Genomic DNA, 27,390 nt, shown 5'->3' with positions numbered 1-27,390 from the left:
GTGGTATAACAAGTGCAGCCACCAGAACACTGTGGTGGTATAACAAGTGCAGCCACCAGAACACTGTGGTGGTATAACAAGTGCAGCCACCAGAACACTGTGGTGGTATAACAAGTGCAGCCACCAGAACACTGTGGTGGTATAACAAGTGCAGCCACCAGAACACTGTGGTGGTATAACAAGTGCAGCCACCAGAACACTGTGGTGGTATAACAAGTGCAGCCACCAGAACACTGTGGTGGTATAACAAGTGCAGGCACCAGAACACTGTGGTGGTATAACAAGTGCAGCCACCAGAACACTGTGGTGGTATAACAAGTGCAGCCACCAGAACACTGTGGTGGTATAACAAGTGCAGCCACCAGAACACTGTGGTGGTATAACAAGTGCAGCCACCAGAACACTGTGGTGGTATAACAAGTGCAGCCACCAGAACACTGTGGTGGTATAACAAGTGCAGCCACCAGAACACTGTGGTGGTATAACAAGTGCAGCCACCAGAACACTGTGGTGGTATAACAAGTGCAGCCACCAGAACACTGTGGTGGTATAACAAGTGCAGCCACCAGAACACTGTGGTGGTATAACAAGTGCAGCCACCAGAACACTGTGGTGGTATAACAAGTGCAGCCACCAGAACACTGTGGTGGTATAACAAGTGCAGCCACCAGAACACTGTGGTGGTATAACAAGTGCAGCCACCAGAACACTGTGGTGGTATAACAAGTGCAGCCACCAGAACACTGTGGTGGTATAACAAGTGCAGCCACCAGAACACTGTGGTGGTATAACAAGTGCAGCCACCAGAACACTGTGGTGGTATAACAAGTGCAGCCACCAGAACACTGTGGTGGTATAACAAGTGCAGCCACCAGAACACTGTGGTGGTATAACAAGTGCAGCCACCAGAACACTGTGGTGGTATAACAAGTGCAGCCACCAGAACACTGTGGTGGTATAACAAGTGCAGCCACCAGAACACTGTGGTGGTATAACAAGTGCAGCCACCAGAACACTGTGGTGGTATAACAAGTGCAGCCACCAGAACACTGTGGTGGTATAACAAGTGCAGCCACCAGAACACTGTGGTGGTATAACAAGTGCAGCCACCAGAACACTGTGGTGGTATAACAAGTGCAGCCACCAGAACACTGTGGTGGTATAACAAGTGCAGCCACCAGAACACTGTGGTGGTATAACAAGTGCAGCCACCAGAACACTGTGGTGGTATAACAAGTGCAGCCACCAGAACACTGTGGTGGTATAACAAGTGCAGCCACCAGAACACTGTGGTGGTATAACAAGTGCAGCTACCAGAACACTGTGGTGGTATAACAAGTGCAGCCACCAGAACACTGTGGTGGTATAACAAGTGCAGCCACCAGAACACTGTGGTGGTATAACAAGTGCAGCCACCAGAACACTGTGGTGGTATAACAAGTGCAGCCACCAGAACACTGTGGTGGTATAACAAGTGCAGCTACCAGAACACTGTGGTGGTATAACAAGTGCAGCCACCAGAACACTGTGGTGGTATAACAAGTGCAGCCACCAGAACACTGTGGTGGTATAACAAGTGCAGCCACCAGAACACTGTGGTGGTACAACAAGTGCAGCCACCAGAACACTGTGGTGGTACAACAAGTGCAGCCACCAGAACACTGTGGTGGTACAACAAGTGCAGCCACCAGAACACTGTGGTGGTACAACAAGTGCAGCCACCAGAACACTGTGGTGGTACAACAAGTGCAGCCACCAGAACACTGTGGTGGTATAACAAGTGCAGCCACCAGAACACTGTGGTGGTATAACAAGTGCAGCCACCAGAACACTGTGGTGGTATAACAAGTGCAGCCACCAGAACACTGTGGTGGTATAACAAGTGCAGCCACCAGAACACTGTGGTGGTATAACAAGTGCAGCCACCAGAACACTGTGGTGGTATAACAAGTGCAGCCACCAGAACACTGTGGTGGTATAACAAGTGCAGCCACCAGAACACTGTGGTGGTACAACAAGTGCAGCTACCAGAACACTGTGGTGGTACAACAAGTGCAGCTACCAGAACACTGTGGTGGTATAACAAGTGCAGCCACCAGAACACTGTGGTGGTACAACAAGTGCAGCTACCAGAACAACAAGTGCAGCCACCAGAACACTGTGGTGGTACAACAAGTGCAGCCACCAGAACACTGTGGTGGTACAACAAGTGCAGCCACCAGAACACTGTGGTGGTATAACAAGTGCAGCCACCAGAACACTGTGGTGGTATAACAAGTGCAGCCACCAGAACACTGTGGTGGTATAACAAGTGCAGCCACCAGAACACTGTGGTGGTATAACAAGTGCAGCCACCAGAACACTGTGGTGGTATAACAAGTGCAGCCACCAGAACACTGTGGTGGTATAACAAGTGCAGCCACCAGAACACTGTGGTGGTATAACAAGTGCAGCCACCAGAACACTGTGGTGGTATAACAAGTGCAGCCACCAGAACACTGTGGTGGTATAACAAGTGCAGCCACCAGAACACTGTGGTGGTATAACAAGTGCAGCCACCAGAACACTGTGGTGGTATAACAAGTGCAGCCACCAGAACACTGTGGTGGTATAACAAGTGCAGCCACCAGAACACTGTGGTGGTATAACAAGTGCAGCCACCAGAACACTGTGGTGGTATAACAAGTGCAGCCACCAGAACACTGTGGTGGTATAACAAGTGCAGCCACCAGAACACTGTGGTGGTATAACAAGTGCAGCTACCAGAACACTGTGGTGGTATAACAAGTGCAGCCACCAGAACACTGTGGTGGTATAACAAGTGCAGCCACCAGAACACTGTGGTGGTATAACAAGTGCAGCTACCAGAACACTGTGGTGGTATAACAAGTGCAGCTACCAGAACACTGTGGTGGTATAACAAGTGCAGCCACCAGAACACTGTGGTGGTACAACAAGTGCAGCCACCAGAACACTGTGGTGGTACAACAAGTGCAGCCATGTGGTGGTACAACAAGTGCAGCCACAAGAGCACTGTCGTGGTACAACAAGTGCAACCGCTAGAGCACTGTAGTGGTACAACAAGTGTAGCCACTAGAGTACTGTGGTGGTACAGCAAGTGCAGCTACCAGAACACTGTGGTGGCACAACAAGTGCAGCTACCAGAACACTGTGGTGGTACAACAAGTGCAGCTACCAGAACACTGTGGTGGTACAACAAGTGCAGCTACCAGAACACTGTGGTGGTAAAACAAGTGCAGCCACCAGAACACTGTGGTGGTACAACAAGTGCAGCTACCAGAACACTGTGGTGGTACAACAAGTGCAGCCACTAGAGCACTGTGGTGGTACAACAAGTGCAGCCACTAGAGCACTGTGGTGGTACAACAAGTGCAGCCACTAGAGCACTGTGGTGGTACAAGTGCAGCCGCCAAAACACTGTGGTGGTACAACAATTGCAGCCGCCAGAACACTATGGTGGTACAACAAGTGCAGCCACTTACAACAAGTGCAGCCACTAGAGTACTGTGGTGGTACAGCAAGTGCAGCTACCAGAACACTGTGGTGGTACAACAAGTGCAGCTACCAGAACACTGTGGTGGTACAACAAGTGCAGCCACCAGAACACTGTGGTGGTACAACAAGTGCAGCTACCAGAACACTGTGGTGGTACAACAAGTGCAGCCACCAGAACACTGTGGTGGTACAACAAGTGCAGCTACCAGAACACTGTGGTGGTACAACAAGTGCAGCCACTAGAGCACTGTGGTGGTACAACAAGTGCAGCCACTAGAGCACTGTGGTGGTACAACAAGTGCAGCCACTAGAGCACTGTGGTGGTATAACAAGTGCAGCCGCCAAAACACTGTGGTGGTACAACAAATGCAGCCGCCAGAACACTGTGGTGGTACAACAAGTGCAGCCACTAGAGCACTGTGGTGGTATAACAAGTGCAGCCACCAGAACACTGTGGTGGTATAACAAGTGCAGCCACCAGAACACTGTGGTGGTATAACAAGTGCAGCCACCAGAACACTGTGGTGGTATAACAAGTGCAGCCACCAGAACACTGTGGTGGTATAACAAGTGCAGCCACCAGAACACTGTGGTGGTATAACAAGTGCAGCTACCAGAACACTGTGGTGGTATAACAAGTGCAGCCACCAGAACACTGTGGTGGTATAACAAGTGCAGCCACCAGAACACTGTGGTGGTATAACAAGTGCAGCCACCAGAACACTGTGGTGGTATAACAAGTGCAGCCACCAGAACACTGTGGTGGTATAACAAGTGCAGCCACCAGAACACTGTGGTGGTATAACAAGTGCAGCTACCAGAACACTGTGGTGGTATAACAAGTGCAGCCACCAGAACACTGTGGTGGTATAACAAGTGCAGCTACCAGAACACTGTGGTGGTATAACAAGTGCAGCTACCAGAACACTGTGGTGGTATAACAAGTGCAGCTACCAGAACACTGTGGTGGTACAACAAGTGCAGCCACTAGAGCACTGTGGTGGTACAACAAGTGCAGCCACTAGAGCACTGTGGTGGTACAACAAGTGCAGCCACTAGAGCACTGTGGTGGTACAAGTGCAGCCGCCAGAACACTGTGGTGGTACAACAAGTGCAGCCACAAGAGCACTGTCGTGATACAACAAGTGCAGCCACAAGAGCACTGTGGTGGTACAAGTGCAGCCCCCAGAACACTGTGGTGGTACAACAAGTGCAGCCACAAGAGCACTGTCGTGGTACAACAAGTGCAACCGTTAGAGCACTGTAGTGGTACAACAAGTGCAGCCACTAGAGTACTGTGTTGGTACAGCAAGTGCAGCTACCAGAACACTGTGGTGGCACAACAAGTGCAGCTACCAGAACACTGTGGTGGTACAACAAGTGCAGCTACCAGAACACTGTGGTGGTACAACAAGTGCAGCTACCAGAACACTGTTGTGGTAAAACAAGTGCAGCCGCCAAAACACTGTGGTGGTACAACAATTGCAGCCGCCATAACACTATGGTGGTACAACAAGTGCAGCCACTAGAGCACTGTGGTGGTACAAGTGCAGCCGCCAGAACACTGTGGTGGTACATCAAGTCCAGAACACTGTGGTGGTACAACAAGTGCAGCCACAAGAGCACTGTCGTGGTACAACAAGTGCAACCACTAGAGCACTGTAGTGGTACAACAAGTGCAGCCACTAGAGTACTGTGGTGGTAAAGCAAGTGCAGCTACCAGAACACTGTGGTGGCACAACATGTGCAGCTACCAGAACACTGTGGTGGTACAACAATTGCAGCTACCAGAACACTGTGGTGGTACAACAAGTGCAGCTACCAGAACACTGTGGTGGTACAACAAGTGCAGCCACCAGAACACTGTGGTGGTACAACAAGTGCAGCTACCAGAACACTGTGGTGGTACAACAAGTGCAGCCACTAGAGCACTGTGGTGGTACAACAAGTGCAGCCACTAGAGCACTGTGGTGGTACAACAAGTGCAGCCACTAGAGCACTGTGGTGGTATAACAAGTGCAGCCGCCAAAACACTGTGGTGGTACAACAAGTGCAGCCGCCAAAACACTGTGGTGGTACAACAAGTGCAGCCGCCAGAACACTGTGGTGGTATAACAAGTGCAGCCACCAGAACACTGTGGTGGTATAACAAGTGCAGCCACCAGAACACTGTGGTGGTATAACAAGTGCAGCCACCAGAACACTGTGGTGGTATAACAAGTGCAGCCACCAGAACACTGTGGTGGTATAACAAGTGCAGCCACCAGAACACTGTGGTGGTATAACAAGTGCAGCCACCAGAACACTGTGGTGGTATAACAAGTGCAGCTACCAGAACACTGTGGTGGTATAACAAGTGCAGCCACCAGAACACTGTGGTGGTATAACAAGTGCAGCCACCAGAACACTGTGGTGGTATAACAAGTGCAGCCACCAGAACACTGTGGTGGTATAACAAGTGCAGCCACCAGAACACTGTGGTGGTATAACAAGTGCAGCCACCAGAACACTGTGGTGGTATAACAAGTGCAGCCACCAGAACACTGTGGTGGTATAACAAGTGCAGCTACCAGAACACTGTGGTGGTATAACAAGTGCAGCTACCAGAACACTGTGGTGGTACAACAAGTGCAGCTACCAGAACACTGTGGTGGTACAACAAGTGCAGCCACTAGAGCACTGTGGTGGTACAACAAGTGCAGCCACTAGAGCACTGTGGTGGTACAACAAGTGCAGCCACTAGAGCACTGTGGTGGTACAAGTGCAGCCGCCAAAACACTGTGGTGGTACAACAAATGCAGCCGCCAGAACACTGTGGTGGTACAACAAGTGCAGCCACTAGAGCACTGTGGTGGTACAACAAGTGCAGCTACCAGAACACTGTGGTGGCAGAACAAGTGCAGCTACCAGAACACTGTGGTGGTACAACAAGTGCAGCTACCAGAACACTGTGGTGGTACAACAAATGCAGCTACCAGAACACTGTGGTGGTACAACAAGTGCAGCCACCAGAACACTGTGGTGGTACAACAAGTGCAGCTACCAGAACACTGTGGTGGCAGAACAAGTGCAGCTACCAGAACACTGTGGTGGTACAACAAGTGCAGCCGCCAAAACACTGTGGTGGTACAACAAGTGCAGCCGCCAAAACACTGTGGTGGTACAACAAGTGCAGCCGCCAGAACACTGTGGTGGTATAACAAGTGCAGCCACCAGAACACTGTGGTGGTATAACAAGTGCAGCCACCAGAACACTGTGGTGGTATAACAAGTGCAGCCACCAGAAAACTGTGGTGGTATAACAAGTGCAGCCACCAGAACACTGTGGTGATATAACAAGTGCAGCCACCAGAACACTGTGGTGGTATAAGTGCAGCTACCAGAACACTGGGGTGGTATAACAAGTGCAGCCACCAGAACACTGTGGTGGTATAACAAGTGCAGCTACCAGAACACTGTGGTGGTACAACAAGTGCAGCTACCAGAACACTGTGGTGGTACAACAAGTGCAGCTACCAGAACACTGTGGTGGTACAACAAGTGCAGCCACTAGAGCACTGTGGTGGTACAACAAGTGCAGCCACTAGAGCACTGTGGTGGTACAACAAGTGCAGCCACTAGAGCACTGTGGTGGTACAAGTGCAGCCGCCAAAACACTGTGGTGGTACAACAAGTGCAGCCGCCAAAACACTGTGGTGGTACAACAAGTGCAGCCGCCAAAACACTGTGGTGGTACAACAAGTGCAGCTACCAGAACACTGTGGTGGTATAACAAGTGCAGCCACCAGAACACTGTGGTGGTATAACAAGTGCAGCCACCAGAACACTGTGGTGGTATAACAAGTGCAGCCACCAGAACACTGTGGTGGTATAACAAGTGCAGCCACCAGAACACTGTGGTGGTATAACAAGTGCAGCCACCAGAACACTGTGGTGGTATAATAAGTGCAGCTACCAGAACACTGTGGTGGTATAATAAGTGCAGCCACCAGAACACTGTGGTGGTATAACAAGTGCAGCCACCAGAACACTGTGGTGGTATAACAAGTGCAGCCACCAGAAAACTGTGGTGGTATAACAAGTGCAGCCACCAGAACACTGTGGTGGTATAACAAGTGCAGCTACCAGAACACTGTGGTGGTATAACAAGTGCAGCTACCAGAACACTGTGGTGGTATAACAAGTGCAGCTACCAGAACACTGTGGTGGTATAACAAGTGCAGCCACCAGAACACTGTGGTGGTATAACAAGTGCAGCTACCAGAACACTGTGGTGGTATAACAAGTGCAGCTACCAGAACACTGTGGTGGTATAACAAGTGCAGCTACCAGAACACTGTGGTGGTATAACAAGTGCAGCTACCAGAACACTGTGGTGGTATAACAAGTGCAGCCACCAGAACACTGTGGTGGTATAACAAGTGCAGCTACCAGAACACTGTGGTGGTATAACAAGTGCAGCTACCAGAACACTGTGGTGGTATAACAAGTGCAGCTACCAGAACACTGTGGTGGTACAACAAGTGCAGCTACCAGAACACTGTGGTGGTACAACAAGTGCAGCCACTAGAGCACTGTGGTGGTACAAGTGCAGCCGCCAAAACACTGTGGTGGTACAACAAATGCAGCCGCCAGAACACTGTGGTGGTACAACAAGTGCAGCCACTAGAGCACTGTGGTGGTACAAGTTCAGCCGCCAGAACACTGTGGTGGTACATCAAGTGCAGCCACAAGAGCACTGTCGTGGTACAACAAGTGCAGCCACAAGAGCACTGTGGTGGTACAAGTGCAGCCCCCAGAACACTGTGGTGGTACAACAAGTGCAGCCACAAGAGCACTGTCGTGGTACAACAAGTGCAACCGCTAGAGCACTGTAGTGGTACAACAAGTGTAGCCACTAGAGTACTGTGGTGGTACAGCAAGTGCAGCTACCAGAACACTGTGGTGGCACAACAAGTGCAGCTACCAGAACACTGTGGTGGTACAACAAGTGCAGCTACCAGAACACTGTGGTGGTACAACAAGTGCAGCTACCAGAACACTGTTGTGGTAAAACAAGTGCAGCCACCAGAACACTGTGGTGGTACAACAAGTGCAGCTACCAGAACGCTGTGGTGGTACAACAAGTGCAGCCACTAGAGCACTGTGGTGGTACAACAAGTGCAGCCACTAGAGCACTGTGGTGGTACAACAAGTGCAGCCACTAGAGCACTGTGGTGGTACAAGTGCAGCCGCCAAAACACTGTGGTGGTACAACAATTGCAGCCGCCAGAACACTATGGTGGTACAACAAGTGCAGCCACTAGAGCACTGTGGTGGTACAAGTGCAGCCGCCAGAACACTGTGGTGGTACATCAAGTGCAGCCAAAAGAGCACTGTCGTGGTACAACAAGTGCAGCCACAAGAGCACTGTGGTGGTACAAGTGCAGCCCACAGTACACTGTGGTGGTACAACAAGTGCAGCCACAAGAGCACTGTCGTGGTACAACAAGTGCAACCACTAGAGCACTGTAGTGGTACAACAAGTGCAGCCACTAGAGTACTGTGGTGGTACAGCAAGTGCAGCTACCAGAACACTGTGGTGGCACAACAAGTGCAGCTACCAGAACACTGTGGTGGTACAACAAGTGCAGCTACCAGAACACTGTGGTGGTACAACAAGTGCAGCTACCAGAACACTGTGGTGGTACAACAAGTGCAGCCACCAGAACACTGTGGTGGTACAACAAGTGCAGCTACCAGAACACTGTGGTGGTACAACAAGTGCAGCCACTAGAGCACTGTGGTGGTACAACAAGTGCAGCCACTAGAGCACTGTGGTGGTACAAGTGCAGCCACTAGAGCACTGTGGTGGTATAACAAGTGCAGCCGCCAAAACACTGTGGTGGTACAACAAGTGCAGCCGCCAAAACACTGTGGTGGTACAACAAGTGCAGCCGCCAGAACACTGTGGTGGTATAACAAGTGCAGCCACCAGAACACTGTGGTGGTATAACAAGTGCAGCCACCAGAACACTGTGGTGGTATAACAAGTGCAGCCACCAGAAAACTGTGGTGGTATAACAAGTGCAGCCACCAGAACACTGTGGTGGTATAACAAGTGCAGCCACCAGAACACTGTGGTGGTATAATAAGTGCAGCTACCAGAACACTGTGGTGGTATAACAAGTGCAGCCACCAGAACACTGTGGTGGTATAACAAGTGCAGCCACCAGAACACTGTGGTGGTATAACTAGTGCAGCCACCAGAAAACTGTGGTGGTATAACAAGTGCAGCGACCAGAACACTGTGGTGGTATAACAAGTGCAGCCACCAGAACACTGTGGTGGTATAACAAGTGCAGCTACCAGAACACTGTGGTGGTATAGCAAGTGCAGCCACCAGAACACTGTGGTGGTATAACAAGTGCAGCTACCAGAACACTGTGGTGGTATAACAAGTGCAGCTACCAGAACACTGTGGTGGTACAACAAGTGCAGCTACCAGAACACTGTGGTGGTACAACAAGTGCAGCCACTAGAGCACTGTGGTGGTACAACAAGTGCAGCCACTAGAGCACTGTGGTGGTACAACAAGTGCAGCCACTAGAGCACTGTGGTGGTACAAGTGCAGCCGCCAAAACACTGTGGTGGTACAACATGTGCAGCCACTAGAGCACTGTGGTGGTACAACAAGTGCAGCCACTAGAGCACTGTGGTGGTACAAGTGCAGCCACCAAAACACTGTGGTGGTACAACAAATGCAGCTGCCAGAACACTGTGGTGGTACAACAAGTGCAGCCACTAGAGCACTGTGGTGGTACAAGTGCAGCCGCCAGAACACTGTGGTGGTACAACAAGTGCAGCCACAAGAGCACTCTCGTGGTACAACAAGTGCAGCCACAAGAGCACTGTGGTGGTACAAGTGCAGCCCCCAGAACACTGTGGTGGTACAACAAGTGCAGCCACAAGAGCACTGTCGTGGTACAACAAGTGCAACCACTAGAGCACTGTAGTGGTACAACAAGTGCAGCCACTAGAGTACTGTGGTGGTACAACAAGTGCAGCTACCAGAACACTGTGGTGGCAGAACAAGTGCAGCTACCAGAACACTGTGGTGGTACAACAAGTGCAGCTACCAGAACACTGTGGTGGTACAACAAGTGCAGCTACCAGAACACTGTGGTGGTACAACAAGTGCAGCCACCAGAACACTGTGGTGGTACAACAAGTGCAGCTACCAGAACACTGTGGTGGTACAACAAGTGCAGCTACCAGAACACTGTGGTGGTACAACAAGTGCAGCCACCAGAACACTGTGGTGGTATAACAAGTGCAGCCACCAGAACACTGTGGTGGTACAACAAGTGCAGCCACCAGAACACTGTGGTGGTACAACAAGCGCAGCAACTAGAACACTGTGGTGGTGCAAAAAGTGCAGCCACCAGAACACTGTGGTGGTACAACAAGTGCAGCCACCAGAACACTGTGGTGGTACAACAAGTGCAGCTACCAGAACACTGTGGTGGTATAACAAGTGCAGCCACCAGAACACTGTGGTGGTATAACAAGTGCAGCCACCAGAACATTGTGGTGGTACAACAAGTGCAGCAACTAGAACACTTGTGGAACAACAAATGTAGCCTCCAGAGCACTTGCGGTGGTATAAGTACAGCCACCAAAACACTTTTGGAACAACAGGTGTAGCCTCCAGAGCACTTGCGGTGGTACAAGTGCAGCCACCAGAACACTTGTGGTACAACAAGTGCAGCCACTAGAACACTTGTGGTACAACAATTGCAGCCACCAGAACACTTGTGGTTTAACAAGTGCAGCTACCGGAACACCTGTGTTACAACAATTGCAGCTACCGTAACACTTTTGGTACAACAAGTGCAGCTACCATAACCCTTGTGGTACAACAAATGCAGCCACCAGAACACTTGTATTACAACAAATGCAGCCACCAGAACACTTGTGGTGGTACAAGTGCAGCCACCAAAACACTTGTGGTACAACAAGTGCAGCCACCAGAACACCTGTGGTACAACAATTGCAGCTACCATAACACTTGTGGTACAACAAGTGCAGCTACCTTAACACTTGTGGCACAGCAAGTGCAGCTACCATAACACTTGTGGTACAACAAGTGCAGCCACCAGAACACTTGTGGTGGTACAAGTGCAGCCACCAGAACACTTGTGGTACAACAAGTGCAGCCACCAGAACACTTGTGGTGGTACAAGTGCAGCCACCAGAACACTTGTGGTGGTACAAGTGCAGCCACCAGAACACTTGTGGTACAACAAGTGCAGCTACCAGAACACTGGTGGTACAACAAGTGCAGCCACCAGAACACTGTGGTGGTATAACAAGTGCAGCCACCAGAACACTGTGGTGGTACAACAAGTGCAGCCACCAGAACACTGTGGTGGTACAACAAGTGCAGCAACTAGAACACTGTGGTGGTGCAAAAAGTGCAGCAACCAGAACACTTGTGGTACAGCAAGTGCAGCAACCGGAACACTGTGGTGGAACAACAAGTGCAGCTACCAGAACACTGTGGTGGTACAACAAGAGCAGCAACCAGAACGCTGTGGTGGTACAACAAGTGCAGTCACCAGAACATTGTGTTGGTACAACAAGTGCAGCAACTAGAACACTTGTGGAACAACAAATGTAGCCTCCAGAGCACTTGCGGTGGTATAAGTACAGCCACCAAAACACTTTTGGAACAACAGGTGTAGCCTCCAGAGCACTTGCGGTGGTACAAGTGCAGCCACCAGAACACTTGTGGTACAACAAGTGCAGCCACCAGAACACTTGTGGTACAACAATTGCAGCCACCAGAACACTTGTGGTTTAACAAGTGCAGCTACCGGAACACTGTGGTGGTACAACAAGTGCAGCCTCCAGAACACCTGTGTTACAACAATTGCAGCTACCGTAACACTTTTGGTACAACAAGTGCAGCTACCATAACCCTTGTGGTACAACAAATGCAGCCACCAGAACACTTGTAGTACAACAAATGCTGCCACCAGAACACTTGTGGTGGTACAAGTGCAGCCACCAAAACACTTGTGGTACAACAAGTGCAGCTACCATAACACTTGTGGCACAGCAAGTGCAGCTACCATAACACTTGTGGTACAACAAATGCAGCCACCAGAACACTTGTGGTGGTACAAGTGCAGCCACCAGAACACTTGTGGTACAACAAGTGCAGCCACCAGAACACTTGTGGTGGTACAAGTGCAGCCACCAGAACACTTGTGGTGGTACAAGTGCAACCACCGGAACACTTGTGGTGGTACAAGTGCAGCCACCAGAACACTTGTGGTGGTACAAGTGCAGCCACCAGAACACTTGTGGTGGTACAAGTGCAGCCACCAGAACACTTGTGGTACAACAAGTGCAGCCACCAGAACACTTGTGGTGGTACAAGTGCAGCCACCAGAACACTTGTGGTATAACAAGTGCAGCCACCAGAACACTTGTGGTGGTACAAGTGCAGCCACCAGAACACTTGTGGTACAACAAGTGCAGCCACCAGAACACTTGTGGTACAACAAGTGCAGCCACCAGAACACTTGTGGTACAACAAGTGCAGCCACCAGAACACTTGTGGTGGTACAAGTGCAGCCACCAGAACACTTGTGGTATAACAAGTGCAGCCACCAGAACACTTGTGGTGGTACAAGTGCAGCCACCAGAACACTTGTGGTACAACAAGTGCAGCCACCAGAACACTTGTGGTGGTACAAGTGCAGCCACCAGAACACTTGTGGTACAACAAGTGCAGCCACCAGAACACTTGTGGTACAACAAGTGCAGCCACCAGAACACTTGTGGTGGTACAAGTCACTGGTCATAAATTGTTCATTCTTTATCAGTAAGTCTTAAACATTCTCACAAGCGAAGAACTCAGGTTCATTTTCCGGTATGTCGAGACATTGGGGCAAGTCTCCTGATACCTGCTGTCCTGCTCACCTGGAAACACTTCGCCAAATTAAGATTCTTGTTAGGAGTGTGTGCACAGAACAGTAACAAACAACAGCAAACTAGTACTCAGGTACTACACACGTGATACGCAAATAGCTCTTCAGAACTGGTTAGGACCCCCGAAAATATCACTTCATTCATTAAGTGGCGGTAAGCCAGTAAGGGTCAAATAGCGCCTAGAGTATGGGAGGTTATCATGTTTGATTGAAAGAAGGTGAGGATAGCTCCATTTCCTTGAATCAAGAGATTTTCAACAAGTCATATATCCCCCCTTGAAGGTGTGACTTAAGAAGTGTGTGCACTACAGCATTACACGCAGCTGGTGTGAAGGTCATGTTCGTTCATCTAACACATTCTGCCCTTCAAGGTGGGTGTCTAGATGGTAAAGGGCTCTTGATCCAAGAAATGGGTGCCACCCCTCCTTTTCTTGCATCAACCCTAATAACCTCAGATTCCCAATGAGCTGTATGGCACAGTAATGTCCTGCTGGTCTTGTGAGGTATGAGGACTCAACAGCGGTATTAACCTGTATCTTGGGTTCAGGAATCACCAATAATCAGTTTAAGGGAAAGATTCCGTTAGCACTAACGACGCCTAATTAACTTACTACTGCAGTGTTCAAGATTCTCTTGCTTCTGTTGTTCCGTTAGCACTAACGACGCCTAATTAACTTACTACTGCAGTGTTCAAGATTCTCTTGCTTCTGTTGTTCCGTTAGCACTAACGACGCCTAATTAACTTACTACTGCAGTGTTCAAGATTCTCTTGCTTCTGTTGTTCCGTTAGCACTAACGACGCCTAATTAACTTACTACTGCAGTGTTCAAGATTCTCTTGCTTCTGTTGTTCCGTTAGCACTAACGACGCCTAATTAACTTACTACTGCAGTGTTCAAGATTCTCTTGCTTCTGTTGTTCCGTTAGCACTAACGACGCCTAATTAACTTACTACTGCAGTGTTCAAGATTCTCTTGCTTCTGTTGTTCCGTTAGCACTAACGACGCCTAATTAACTTACTACTGCAGTGTTCAAGATTCTCTTGCTTCTGTTGTTCCGTTAGCACTAACGACGCCTAATTAACTTACTACTGCAATGTTCAAGATTCTCTTGCTTCTGTTGTTCCGTTAGCACTAACGACGCCTAATTAACTTACTACTGCAATGTTCAAGATTCTCTTGCTTCTGTTGTTCCGTTAGCACTAACGACGCCTAATTAACTTACTACTACAATGTTCAAGATTCTTGCTTCTGTCGTTCAGTAATAAAATAAAGGGTATTAAGTGAAGGGCTCAGTATTAAAGTGAAACATTCATCTCTTTAGAAGATTTTTTCGCCGTGTAAAACTGCAGCTAGGCTGTGAGTGCGAGCATCGCAGAATCTCGCGAAAAGTGATTTTGTATTAAGTAAATATTAGGCTAGTAACTAATATCACTTTCAGTTTTAAATAGAAGTTTATACTAAATGGTCAAGTGCAAGATATAACCACTGAACCAAAATGCCCTAATAAAAAATGGAAGGCAGAACATGTCATAAATAACATTAAACAAGTCTTAATGCTAATTACCATACAACTTGGGTACCTTAAATGCAAATTGACTTACATCTTGTTTTTCTTTTAAATATTAAATTTAAAATCGATATCGTAAACAGTAAAAATTTAATGAAAATGTGTAAGGAAGTTTGTTACTAATGATGAATTAGACACCTGTGCAACATCTGGGTATCTTTATACTGCAGATGTTTCACCAACCAATGAGGTGGAAGATGAGGTAATGAGTCCCTCAGCCTGGTAGCAGGTGTTCAGCCTGGTAGCAGGTGTTCAGCCTGGTAGCAGGTGTTCAGCCTGGTAGCAGGTGTTCAGCCTGGTAGCAGGTGTTCAGCCTGGTAGCAGGTGTTTAGCCTTCAGTCATAACATGATTACAAATCCAGAAGAATATCTTTGTGTTCACATTATATTTATTATTTCTCTAAATCCCAAATTTATGAAATGAGTATAATTATCATTGATGTCAATGTTGCTAAAATTTAATTAGTTTTACCCGAAAAAGCGTGTATGTTAATCTCAAGTAGTGGTTAGATAGTTCAGGAATACCAAGTTCCAGTCCCAGGAGAGTTTAATGCAAGAAGAATAGCAATGCACAGAGTTCTATACACTCTGAAAGCCATATATGTTTATGATAGTTTAATTCATGTATAGTGCTTATTAATCCCTAGAGACAGCTCAGTATAAACTGAATACCAATACCTAGTAACCTCAATACAAAACTATTACCATTCTATAGAGATGGAACTTAATATATTTATATGCAGCTGTCTTGCCTGAAACCTTTAAATTACATTACTCACTTTATTTACGTTATAGCTTTTATTTCTGAAATGAAACGATTAAAGAAGACTTAAACTTATTTTAGTTTCCCCTAGAGATTTCTTTTTATGTGAAGGAAAAAAAAACAGAAGCTTACTCGTCGCACAAATGGCCAGTTTTGCCCGCTGGCCAGTCAATCCAAGCATCAGTCGTGGGAGAGAGTTGGTTGAAGTCATCATAGAGGACGTTGGGAGAAACAGGCATCCCACCAATGAAGATGTTGTCTATGGCCCAGGTGTGTGTCAATGTGTCACCGTGGCGAGGCTGCCACACACGGAACCTGGTAGCGTTGGTTTGTGACATAGGGAAGTCCTTGAGAGAGATGGACACAAACACTGGCTCCAGGCGGGGCTTGAAGTGGATCTCCTGTGCCGGAAGAACAAAAATAAATTATGATTGTCTCTGTATTTATTTAAATATCAGCCTTGCACATCACATTAAAAAAAGTTCATGTCTATCTCTATCCCTGTCTCTCTTATAAGGTTAAGTTTAGGGTACCTAACTTTATTTACAAGTTGAGAGCTGTTACCTACATCAGCTCATTTGAAAGCCTTTTTATTGTTAAGAGATATACAAACAGGGAATAGGGTGAAGTTTGAGCCATCTGTGGGCCAGCGATTCCATTTGTTCAACTCTCTATCTCTCTCTCTGTCTGTCTGTCTCTCTCTCTGTCTGTCTGTCTCTCTCTCTCTCTCTCTCTCTCTCTCTCTCTCTCTCTCTCTCTCTCTCTGTCTCTCTCTCTCTCTCTCTCTCTTTCTTGTCTATTGTACTTATGCCACTCAACCAATTTTATTCTTTTATATCCTCTATCTTATTCTCTGATACTTTCAATTTGTCTTTCTACACCCATCCTTTCTCTCTCCCTACATTCAATAAAGTTCCACTTTTCTCCTTCCTCCTTCAGCCTCACCTTCAGAAGACTCCAAGTGATCCCTCCATTCGTGGAGTACTGCACCAGGATGCCATGGGTCCTGGAGGTCTGCCCGAGCACAGGCTCGCCTCTATGGCCTGCATGAACTTCCTCCAAGACAGTGGTACTCCTCTTGGAGCGTCCCCCTGACACACTGTCACACCCCAGGCGAAGTGTGAACTGAAGAAACTGTCCGGCAGTCATGTCCAGGTCTATGGTCGTGGCCATGCGAAGACCCTCCTGATGGGAGACAGTATCGTAAGACATAGAGGATCCAGCTGAACAGTAAATGCACTGCTGGAAATTCGCCCTAGTATAAAAGTTCACAAGTAGTTGACGGAGGAACGTGAAACAACGTAATGCTTTATTATATGACGTTTTACACGTGGAGAGCTTCACCAGGTTATAATCTAATAAACCTGTGTTTGAAAAAACTTTATAATAAAGGCTTATTTTGTTGATATATATGTTGATATATAGCATGTCACACGAATAAGTGTACACCTAGAATACTGTACAATGTAAGACTCAACAATAAAAAAGGCTATAGAACAAAATACTACAGTACAGTACAACGATGCATTTCAAGGCAATACTCTTATTGCCTTGAAATGTATCGTTGCCACAAACTTATCCAATCTCTCTTCCAAGCTGCCCAAAATTTTAGACTCTATAACCCCACTCGGTACATCATCAGATGCAGCATTCTCCACCTGACCTCAGCATTCTGAACCTGACTATAAATACTCATACCTTCCACCCCAGGTAGATCTGTTTATGACTTGAAAAAGCCCTCTGTGTGGGCGAAACGTTGTCAATAAAGGGTCACATTATACTGCATATGATTTTATATTTCCACTCTGTAGTTCAATGATACTGTAGTTAAATACAGTAATCAGAATAAATGTGCAGAGGGAATTACTACTGTTCGCTCATATGTATGTAATACAGAAACATTTTAAATGTTTTGCACTGATAGTATTGCTGGTATTTACTGTCTCAGGAACGTATGTGAATGGAAGATAATTCTTTCACACTTCTACTTATATTCATATTGTACTTATCTTTACTTTTCTAGGGTATAACAAGGGTACAAATGTTTAAAATTATGTGGTTCAGAATTAAAGTGGGATGTAGGAAGTGGATAATAATAAGTGCTTTGAATTCGAATTGAAAGTTATTCTGGGTGTTAAGTGAATTATTAGGAAGTTATAAATGGAGAGAAAAATTATACTAGGTGACCTTAATGCTGAAGGAGACAGTGTAGTTAAGGGCAAAGTAGGAAAATTTGGAGTGCCAGGGGTAACAGAGTGGGGGACCTTTAATTAAATTGTTTACAAAGAGGTCTGGTAAGAGGTAAGATGTTTTTCAAGAAGGGGATAAATTAGTATGTACAAGTATGATGAAAAACTTAACAACAGTTTAGTAAATTACTTTTTTATTAAAATAAATGGCCTTAGACAGGGATGCGTAATATCACCATGGTTCTTTAACATACTTATAGATGGGGTTGTAAAAGAAGTGAATGCTAGGGTGTCGAGGAGAGAGGTGAGATTCAATTATGATATATCAATTACAAAATGGGAGTTGACATAGTTACTTTTTGCTTATTATGCTGTGCTTTTTGGGAGATTCTAAAGAGAAGCTGCAAGGGTTAGTGAACGAGTTTGGAAGGATGTGTGAAGGAAGAAAGCTGAAAGTGAACATAGATAAGAGTAAGGTGATGAGATTATCAAGTGAGTTAGGTATTGGATATCACATTAGAGAGGAGTATGGAAGAAGTGAATATGTTCAGATATTTGAGAGTTGACTTGTCAGCGGATAAGTTTATGAAGGATGAGGTTAACCACAGAATTGATGAAGAAAAAAAAAGTGGGCGGTGCACTGAAACGAGAAAACGTTATCCATGGAGGCAAAGAAGGGAATGTACGAGAGTTTAGTTGTACCAACATTCTTATATGGGTGTGAAGCTTGGGCTGTAAATGCTGCAGCAAGAAGGAGGCTGGAGGCAGTAGAAATGTCGTGCCTAAGGGCAATGTGTGGCGTAAATATGCAGAGAATTCGTAGTGTGGAAATTAGGAGGAGGTATGGAGTTACTTAAAGTATTAGTCAGAGGGTTGAAGAGGGGTTGTTGAGGTGGTTTGGTCAGAGGTGATGGAGCAAAATATGTACTTATATATATATATATATATATATATATATATATATATATATATATATATATATATATATATATATATATAAGTACTTTGGAAAGGGTCTGGTTTTATTTATATAACAAAGAAATAGAGTTACTGCAAGTGGATATATGACGGATGACTGAGTGAGAAGTATTATTGAAACTGGGAAATGGAAGGGGAAAGTCAGATACAAAATATTGTATATAGCAAAAATAAAAGGGACTTTTGACTTTCACCGCGTTGTAAGAGATGTTTACCTGACATTATATACAGCAGACTGAGACCAATGTAGAGAGGAGACGGTTAAGAACTTAAATGTACAGGAAGAGGTGTGTGTGTGTGTGTGTGTGTGTGTGTGTGTGTGTGTGTGTGTGTGTGTGTGTGTGTGTGTGCACTCACCTATTTGTATTCACCTATTTGTGGTTGCAGGGGTCGAGACTCAGCTCCTGGCCCCTCCTCTTCATTGACCGCTACTGGGTCCTCCCTCTCACTGCTCCATGAGCTTTATCGTACCTCGTCTTAAAACTATGTATGGTTCCTGCCTCCACTACATCGCTTGCCAGACAATTTCACTTCCTAACAACTCTGTGGCTAAAGAAATACTTCCTAACATCTCTTTGACTCATCTGAGTCTTCAACTTCCAATTGTGACCCCTTGTTTCTGTGTCCCATCTCTGGAACATCCTGTCTCTGTCCACCTTATCGATTCCACGCAGTATTTTATATGTCGTTATTATGTCTCTCCTGACCCTCCTGTCCACTAGTGTCGTTAGGCCGATTTCCCTTAACCTTTCTTCGTAGGACATTTCCCTAAGTTCTGGGTAACGCGACGGTCTGGAGTTTTGAGACTCTCTGACCGAGGGTTCATACCCCACCCGTGGTATGGCTTGTTTCAAACTTTTGTACTTTCTCTAATTTCTTGACGTGCTTGACCAGGTGTGGGTTCCAAACTGGTGCTGCGTACTCTAGTATGGGCCTGACGTACACAGTGTACAGAGTCTTCAACGATTCCTTACTGAGGTATCGGAACGCTATTCTCAGGTTTGCCAGGCGCCCATAAGCCGCAGCAGTTATCTGGTTGATGTGTGCTTCTGGAGACGTGCTCGGTATTATACTCGCCCCTAGATCTTTCTCCTAGAGTGAGGTTTGCAGTCTTTGGCTACCTAGCCTATACTCTATCTGCGGTCTTCTTTGCCCTTCCCAGATCTTTATGACTTTGCATTTGGCGGGGTTAAATTCTAGGAGCCAGTTGCTGGACCAAGCATCCAGCCTGTCCAGGTCTCTTTGTAGTCCTGCCTTATCCGCATCTGATTTAATTTTCCTCATTAACATCACATCATCTGCAAACAGGGACACTTCTGAGTTTATCCCTTCCATCATGTCATTCACATATACCAAGAACAGCAATGATCTCAGGACTGACCCATGTGAGACCCCGCTCGTCTCTGGCGCCCACTGTGATACCTCATCACGTACAATGACTCACTGTTGCCTCCCTGCCAGGTATTCTCTAAGCCACTGCAGTGCCCTTCCTGTTATAAGTGTCTGATCCTCTAGCTTCTGCACTAATATCTCGTGAGGAACTGTGTCGAAGGCCTTCTTGCAGTCCAAGAAAATGTAATCAGCCCACCCCTCCCTCTCATATCTTACTTCAGTTACCTTTCATAAAACTCCAGTAGGTTTGTGACACAGGATTTTCTGGCTGTCGTTTATACTCTTGTTCCGTTCCAAGTGCTCCACCACTCTCCTCCTGATAATCTTCTCCATGACTTTGCATACTATACACGTCAGTGACACTGGTCTATAATTTAGTGCCTCGTTTCTGTCTCCTTTCTTAAAGATGGGGACTACATTTGCCGTCTTCCATACCTCAGGTAGTTGCCCAGTTTCAAGTGATGTGTTGAAGATTGTGGTTAGTGGCACACCCAGTGTCTCTGCTCCCTCTCTAAGGACCCACGGAGAGATGTTGTCCGGTCCCACCGCCTTTGAGGTATCAAGGTCACTTAGGAGCTTCTTCACCTCCTCCTCAGCTGTCTGTATTTCACCCAACATTTGTTGGTATATCCCTTGTTGGCGTAACCCTCTGTTTTGGTTTCCCAGTGTACCTTCTGCCTCCACTGTAAATACTTCCTTAAACCTCGTGTTGAGCTCCTCACATACTTCTTGGTCGTTTCTTGTGAGCTCCTCACATTCTTTCGTCAGCCTGATTACCTGATCCTTGACTCTTGTCTTCCTCCTGATGTGGCTATAAAGCAGTTTCGGGTCAGACTTGACTTTCGATGCTATGTCGTTTTCGTACTGCCGCTGGGCCTCCCTCCTTATCTGTGCATACTCGTTTCTAACACTTCGACTAATCTCCTTATTTTCCTGGGTCCTTTGCCTTCTGTACGTTTTCCATTTTCTAGTGCATTTAATTTTTGCCTCGCTACACCTTCGGGCAAACCAAGGGGACATTCTGGTTTTCCCATTATGTATGTAACCCTTGGGAACCAACCTTTCCTCTGCCTCCTTGCATTTTGTTGTTACGTAGTCCATCATTTCGTTTACTGACTTTCCTACCAACTCTCTTTCCCACTGAGCCTCCTGCAGGAAGTTCCTCATACTTGTCCCCTCAAGGAAGGTTCCTTGATGTTGGTGAGGGGCTCTTGATTTAGGGAATTGGATCTGTGCTCCAGTTCCCCAAATTAAGCCTGAATGCCTTCCACATACCCCCCCAGGCGCTGTATAATCCTCCGGGTTTAGCGCTTCCCCCTTGATTGTAATAATAATAATAATAATCCTCATACTTGTGTAGTCCCCTCTTTTAGAGTTTGGCTTTTCCCTTTCTACTCCTGTTACTCTCTCCACTTGTAACTTTATGATGTATTCAAAGCTCAGAACCACGTGGCCGCTAGCTCCAAGGCGCCTTTCGTATGTGATATCCTCAATGTCTGAGCTACTTAGGGCGAACACAAAGTCCAGTCTTGCTTGCTTGCTTGTGTGTGTGTGTGTGTGTGTGTGTGTGTGTGTGTGTGTGTGTGTGCGTATATATATATATATATATATATGTATATATATATATATATATATATATATATATATATATATATATATATATATATATATATATAGGAGGATAGGAGGGGTGTTAATGTTGCAGTTTAAAAACTATAGTGTAAAGCACCCTTCTGGCAAGACAGTGATGGAGTGAATGATGGTGAAAGTTTTTCTTTTTCGGGCCAACCTGCCTTGGTGGGAATCGGCCAGTGTGATAAAATATATATGCATATATATATATATATATATATATATATATATATATATATATATATATATATATATATATATATTAACAAGTCGGCCGTCTCCCACCGAGGAAGGGTGACTCAAACAAGAAAGAAAATCCCCAAAAAGAAAATACTTTCATCATCATTCAACACTTTCACCTCATTCACACATAATCACTGTTTTTGCAGAGGTGCTCAGAACACAACAGTTTAGAAGCATATACCTACAAAGATACACAACATATCCCTCCAAACTGCTAATATCCCGAAACCCTCCTTTAGAGTGCAGGTTATGTACTTCCCATTTCCAGGACTCAAGTCCGGCTATATAAAAATAACCGGTTTCCCTGAATCCCTTCACTAAATATTACCCTGCTCACACTCCAACAGATCGTCAGGTCCCAAATACCATTCGTCTCCATTCACTCCTATCTAACACGCTCACGCACGCTTGCTGGAAGTCCAAGCCCCTCGCCCCCAAAACCATATATATAAACACTGATCTCTGGCTGAAGGAGACTCGAACCTACGAACCTTGGAACAGGGTACGCAGTGCTATACCAAACTCACCACACTGGACCAATACCTTGGCGTCCAGCTTGCACTAGACGTTGATCCAAGGCAGCCAGCTTTCAGGGAGAGGGCTCACAGCTTTTCATCTCGTCTCCTGCATGCATCAGCCTTACTAGAGAGTTTAACAATGCAAGGAATTCTCAAGAGCAGGCGAAATTTGTATAACTTTCAGCCAGAGATCAGTGTTTGTGTATATTTCGCCTGCTCTTGCGAATTCCTTGCATTGTTAATATCTCTAGTAAGGCTGATGCATGCAGGGGATGAGATGAAAAGCTGTAAGCCTTCTCCCTGAAAGCTGGCTGCCTTGGATCAACGTGTAGCGCAAGCTGGTCGCAAAGGTATTGGTCCAGTGTGGTGAGATTGGTATAGCACTGCGTACCTTGTTCCAAGGTTCGTAGGTTCGAGTCTCCTATATAAATACATATATATAATATATATATATATATATATATATATATATATATATATATATATATATATATATATATATATATATATATATATATGCAATAAGATCACAGTAAACAGGTGATTTCAAAATATGCAAAACAACCACTCTGAAAGAATAGAGAAATTCCAAGCGCTTTCGTTCCTTGATAATGTGAGTAGTCACGAAAGCACTTGGAATTTCTCTATTCTTTCAGAGTGGTTGTTTTGCATATATATATATATATATATATATATATATATATATATATATATATATATATATATATATATATATATATATATATATGTCTTTCAAAATTATTGGAAGATAACAGTTGTCCTAACTTAGGTCAGTGAAATTTGTAAGTGGGTGTAAAATTGTATAACTTTCTGATGGTGAAAAACCTCTCATATCCCCAAGTTATGTTCATCTAATAGTGTTTAAATTCTTCCTGCTGACAAATAATACCTAAGTCCTCTTCTCAAAATGATTACACTAAAAGTTGTTCTTATTAATTAAAGCTCATGTATCTTCCCATTAGATATCAATGTGTATTTTTTATTTTGCTGGAGGACGATGTGAGTGGTAGTGGACGACCTAGTTCTCTCCTCGCCTGAAAACTGTTGTAAAGAACCTTGAGTAATCTACTCTCGAGGCTGAGACTGAGCTATATTCTTAATTGTATTCAGCCTTTAGGAAAATCTATTTCTTTCAATTACTTTATCTTACAATTCTAATTACTCTATATTGATTACCTTACAAGTTATAACTACATACAAGTTACAGTGCGGTGGTCTTCTGTGGGAATCTTAGATATTCTTCCTCGAGCACCTTAAAAATCCCTTAAAGAGATAACATGTACTTTAAATACCATTAATTCCCAAGACACATTTTTTGTAAACACACCCATGATTAAAGGGATAACAAGTAATCTATATTTTAACATAACTTTAATTAAAGACATGACACACACACACACTTAAATACTCTGCCTTTTTTGCAGTACAATCTTGATTAAAGAGATGACAGGTACTCCACTTTTTATAATATACCTTTGATTAAAGACTCTACCTTTCAACTTAATACTGGAGAGAAATATGGAAAAAAAATTAATTATAGTTGGAGTTAGATTTGCTATGGTGCTTTGGGGAGAGAGACTAATAATAATAGAGCCTAGACGAGATATGTGAACCTGAGGGAAGACAATGTGACCCAGTGGATCCCTCCAAAAATTGAGGCCATGGGTTCCTTATAAGAATAAATATTTGATCCAAGGACATGAAGATGTGTTAGAATTTTCAGTCAGTAGAAAAACTTTTATTAGTAGCCTTTGACAAGAAACAAAATTATTCATGTAAGTGGAGAGGTGGAGAAGGACAGATCTGAAACAACAGGTTAAGCAGAGAACAGGAAGCTGTAGGGTGAGAGAGAATAACAAGTAAATATGAGCTAGTAATGGTAACATATAGATGATGCATAGTAAGTAGCCAGGTGCCCTAGTATCCAGATTTGATAAGGTGCTCTGGGGTGACTCGAGGCAAAAAAAGTGGCCCTAAGGGCCACATTTACTAGGACCATAACAAACAGTGTAACCGTGAGCACATTATATACTACTGTTAGGAACAATAGCTGAAAGAGAGGTTGAAGAGACTAAAAAGAATGGGTGAGGAAGAGGTCGACGAAGTAAGTTGTTGATTTAAGAATGTAGCGCTAGTGTGTGTGTGGTTATAGGAGGGTGGGAGCAGGAGTGAAGATGACAGGGATGGAAAGCGAGAAAAAAATTATAAATGACTTTTACAATGATAATATAAAAATATGAGTAAGGCAAGAGTATAATGGAGAAGAAACACGAGGTTATAAACAGAGCGGTGGAAATGTGTCTACATGAAACGAAAGATTGAATAAGGATTATAATTAGATTTTGCTGAAGATGAGAATATATTGGAGATAAATCAGGTGAGAAAATCTCAGGAGTAAATGTAAGCTAAGAGTAAAAGTAATGAGATGTTTCATAAGAAGACGGAGATGTTAAGGGTACTTAGAAGATATATTGAAAAGTTGATAAGTGCAGAGGACACAACCGAGGTGGGGATTTTATGTGAGGGTCAGGAGAAAATAGGATTTATTAGAAGTCAGCCGTGAATATGAAGGAAGTGAGGGAGAACGTATGCAGGTTGAAAACACAGATGGATGAGCTTAAAACTGAGATAATGAAAATAAATGCTGAAGTTTTCGACTATTTTTAGTTTCTTTTATTTAACGTCACCATGAAAAGAAGGTACATTGTATATATATATATATATATATATATATATATATATATATATATATATATATATATATATATATATATATATATATATATATATATATATATATATATATATATATATATATATATATATATATATATATATATATATATATATATATATATATATATATATATATATATATATATATATATATATATATATATATATATATATATTTACAAAATATAGGGAGGTACCATCTCTAGAACTGTCATAGGGACCCTCATCCTCAGAGAAAAGAATAAACTTGCTTCAGGAAAAACTCAAGGTTCTCCCTGAAGCTGTTTGAGAATTTTCTCCTACCACCTCCTATATTTCAAGTATGTTTTATTTAAAGACAAAATACATTGGCCAAACATTCACAAAAATACAATGGAAAGTAAAACAACATAGATAACTCAGAGCTACATCTCGAATACTTCGTCCAGCTCCCCGGCGGTGGGCCGTGTGCCCAGAATGCTGCAGGCATTTCCTCTCTGGATCGCAACACTGAGTCTCTGAAAGAGGAAGCTGGTCGCCCTGTGGTCCTTGGTTTCTATGATGAGCTTTTCACCCAGCTCTTTGAGGAACTTTAGTGCACACTTGCCCCATGCTCTAAGGGTCTCCGACCCTATTGGAATGAAGTTATAGCAAGGGGGAAGGTCTTCATATTTTCGGATCTTCTGGGTCTCCCTGTGGCTGGCAGCTCCACCCCCTTCCATTACGGAGTATGGCAAGTAGGTGTCTGCCAATGTGGCGGCACAGGTGTAGTCCCAGGCAATCTGCTTTCCATCCTTCCAGGGTAGCATAGTGGCTCCATCAGGACGCTTTTGACTTCCATCAGACCTTTGTACTTGGGGTTCCTGTTGAGCTGGGCAACGAGTTGTGGCGAGGCTTTTCTTTATGATGTCATTGACCTCCTCATGTTTGGCATACTTCCCTTCTGCTGTGTGACACACGAGACCATGAAGTCCAAATTGATCAGCTGTCGCCATGCCGCAAATACACCTATGTTCGGTGAGGATGGGGGCGGCTAGGCGAAGAGCAACACCAATCTGAATGGCCTGTGGGTCGAGACGGGTGCCCAGGGAGGAATTGGGAACAGCTAACAGGAAATCTCCTGAGTGTGGTGCCTTCACTGCCAGGAGACGAGCTTTGTCCTTTCCTGAAGCATTGGAGAGCATTGTGTTGGCGATTTTTTCCATGATCGGTTTTTCCCAGTGGGACTGTTTGTGCTCTTTGGGAGGAGCTGGTCTACTAGAGAAGTCTGTAAGGGTGTCCCACCGAATCGCTGCTTCGGTTATTATTATTATTATTATAATCAAAAAGAAGCGCTAAGCCACAAGGACTATACAGCGCTGCAGGGCAGGAAGGAAGCGAGGGTATCAGGTGGCAAAAGGGAGATGGATGAGTAATAGGTTACGGATAACAGCGGGGCAGTGGATGGTGAAAGGGTAAAGGGCAGCAAGAGACTGAACTAGAAAGGCTGAGGGGAGTGCGAAAAGTATCATCAGAGTTTGTGGAGTAAATCAGTCGTTGTCAAGAAGTCAATGAGAGAGTCAGGATTAAAGGAGGGTCCATCAGCAAGAAGGGAAGGTAAAGAGAGAGTAGTAGAACGAAGACGACGTTGGAGGTAAATTCTGCGTCAGTAAACCTAGGGTCTTGAGCTCCAACCACGTCTCTCAAGCGTTCGGGAACTATCTTCTTGACTAATGCACTGGAAGCCAAACACGAAGACAGAAAAGCAGATAAAGCAACATGCATTGCTTTGCGCACCCCTATACCTCCCAGTCGCACTGGGAGGGTTGCCTGATCCCATTGCTGATCCTCTAGTGACAGGTTCAGTGCCTTCTTTAAAGTTGATCTCAGGTGTGC

General features: G+C 45.1%; 1 protein-coding gene across 1 annotated transcript in view; it reads right to left on the bottom strand.

Annotated features, from left to right (window-relative positions):
* Positions 1–27,390, bottom strand: part of LOC128690364 (reelin) — an 871,665-nt gene that overhangs the window by 331,755 nt on the left and 512,520 nt on the right. The window contains exons 37-38 of the mRNA XM_070089797.1: positions 16,773–17,012; positions 15,960–16,228 (exon numbers count right to left, since the gene is read on the bottom strand). Coding sequence (XP_069945898.1) covers positions 15,960–16,228; positions 16,773–17,012 — 509 coding nt within the window. The remainder of the gene's footprint in view (positions 1–15,959; positions 16,229–16,772; positions 17,013–27,390) is intronic.

The sequence above is a fragment of the Cherax quadricarinatus genome, chromosome 29, assembly GCF_038502225.1.
Source record: "Cherax quadricarinatus isolate ZL_2023a chromosome 29, ASM3850222v1, whole genome shotgun sequence".
Lineage (NCBI taxonomy): Eukaryota > Metazoa > Arthropoda > Malacostraca > Decapoda > Parastacidae > Cherax > Cherax quadricarinatus.
The sequence above is the reverse complement of the archived record's forward strand: the minus strand, read 5'-3'. Positions and strand labels throughout refer to the sequence as shown.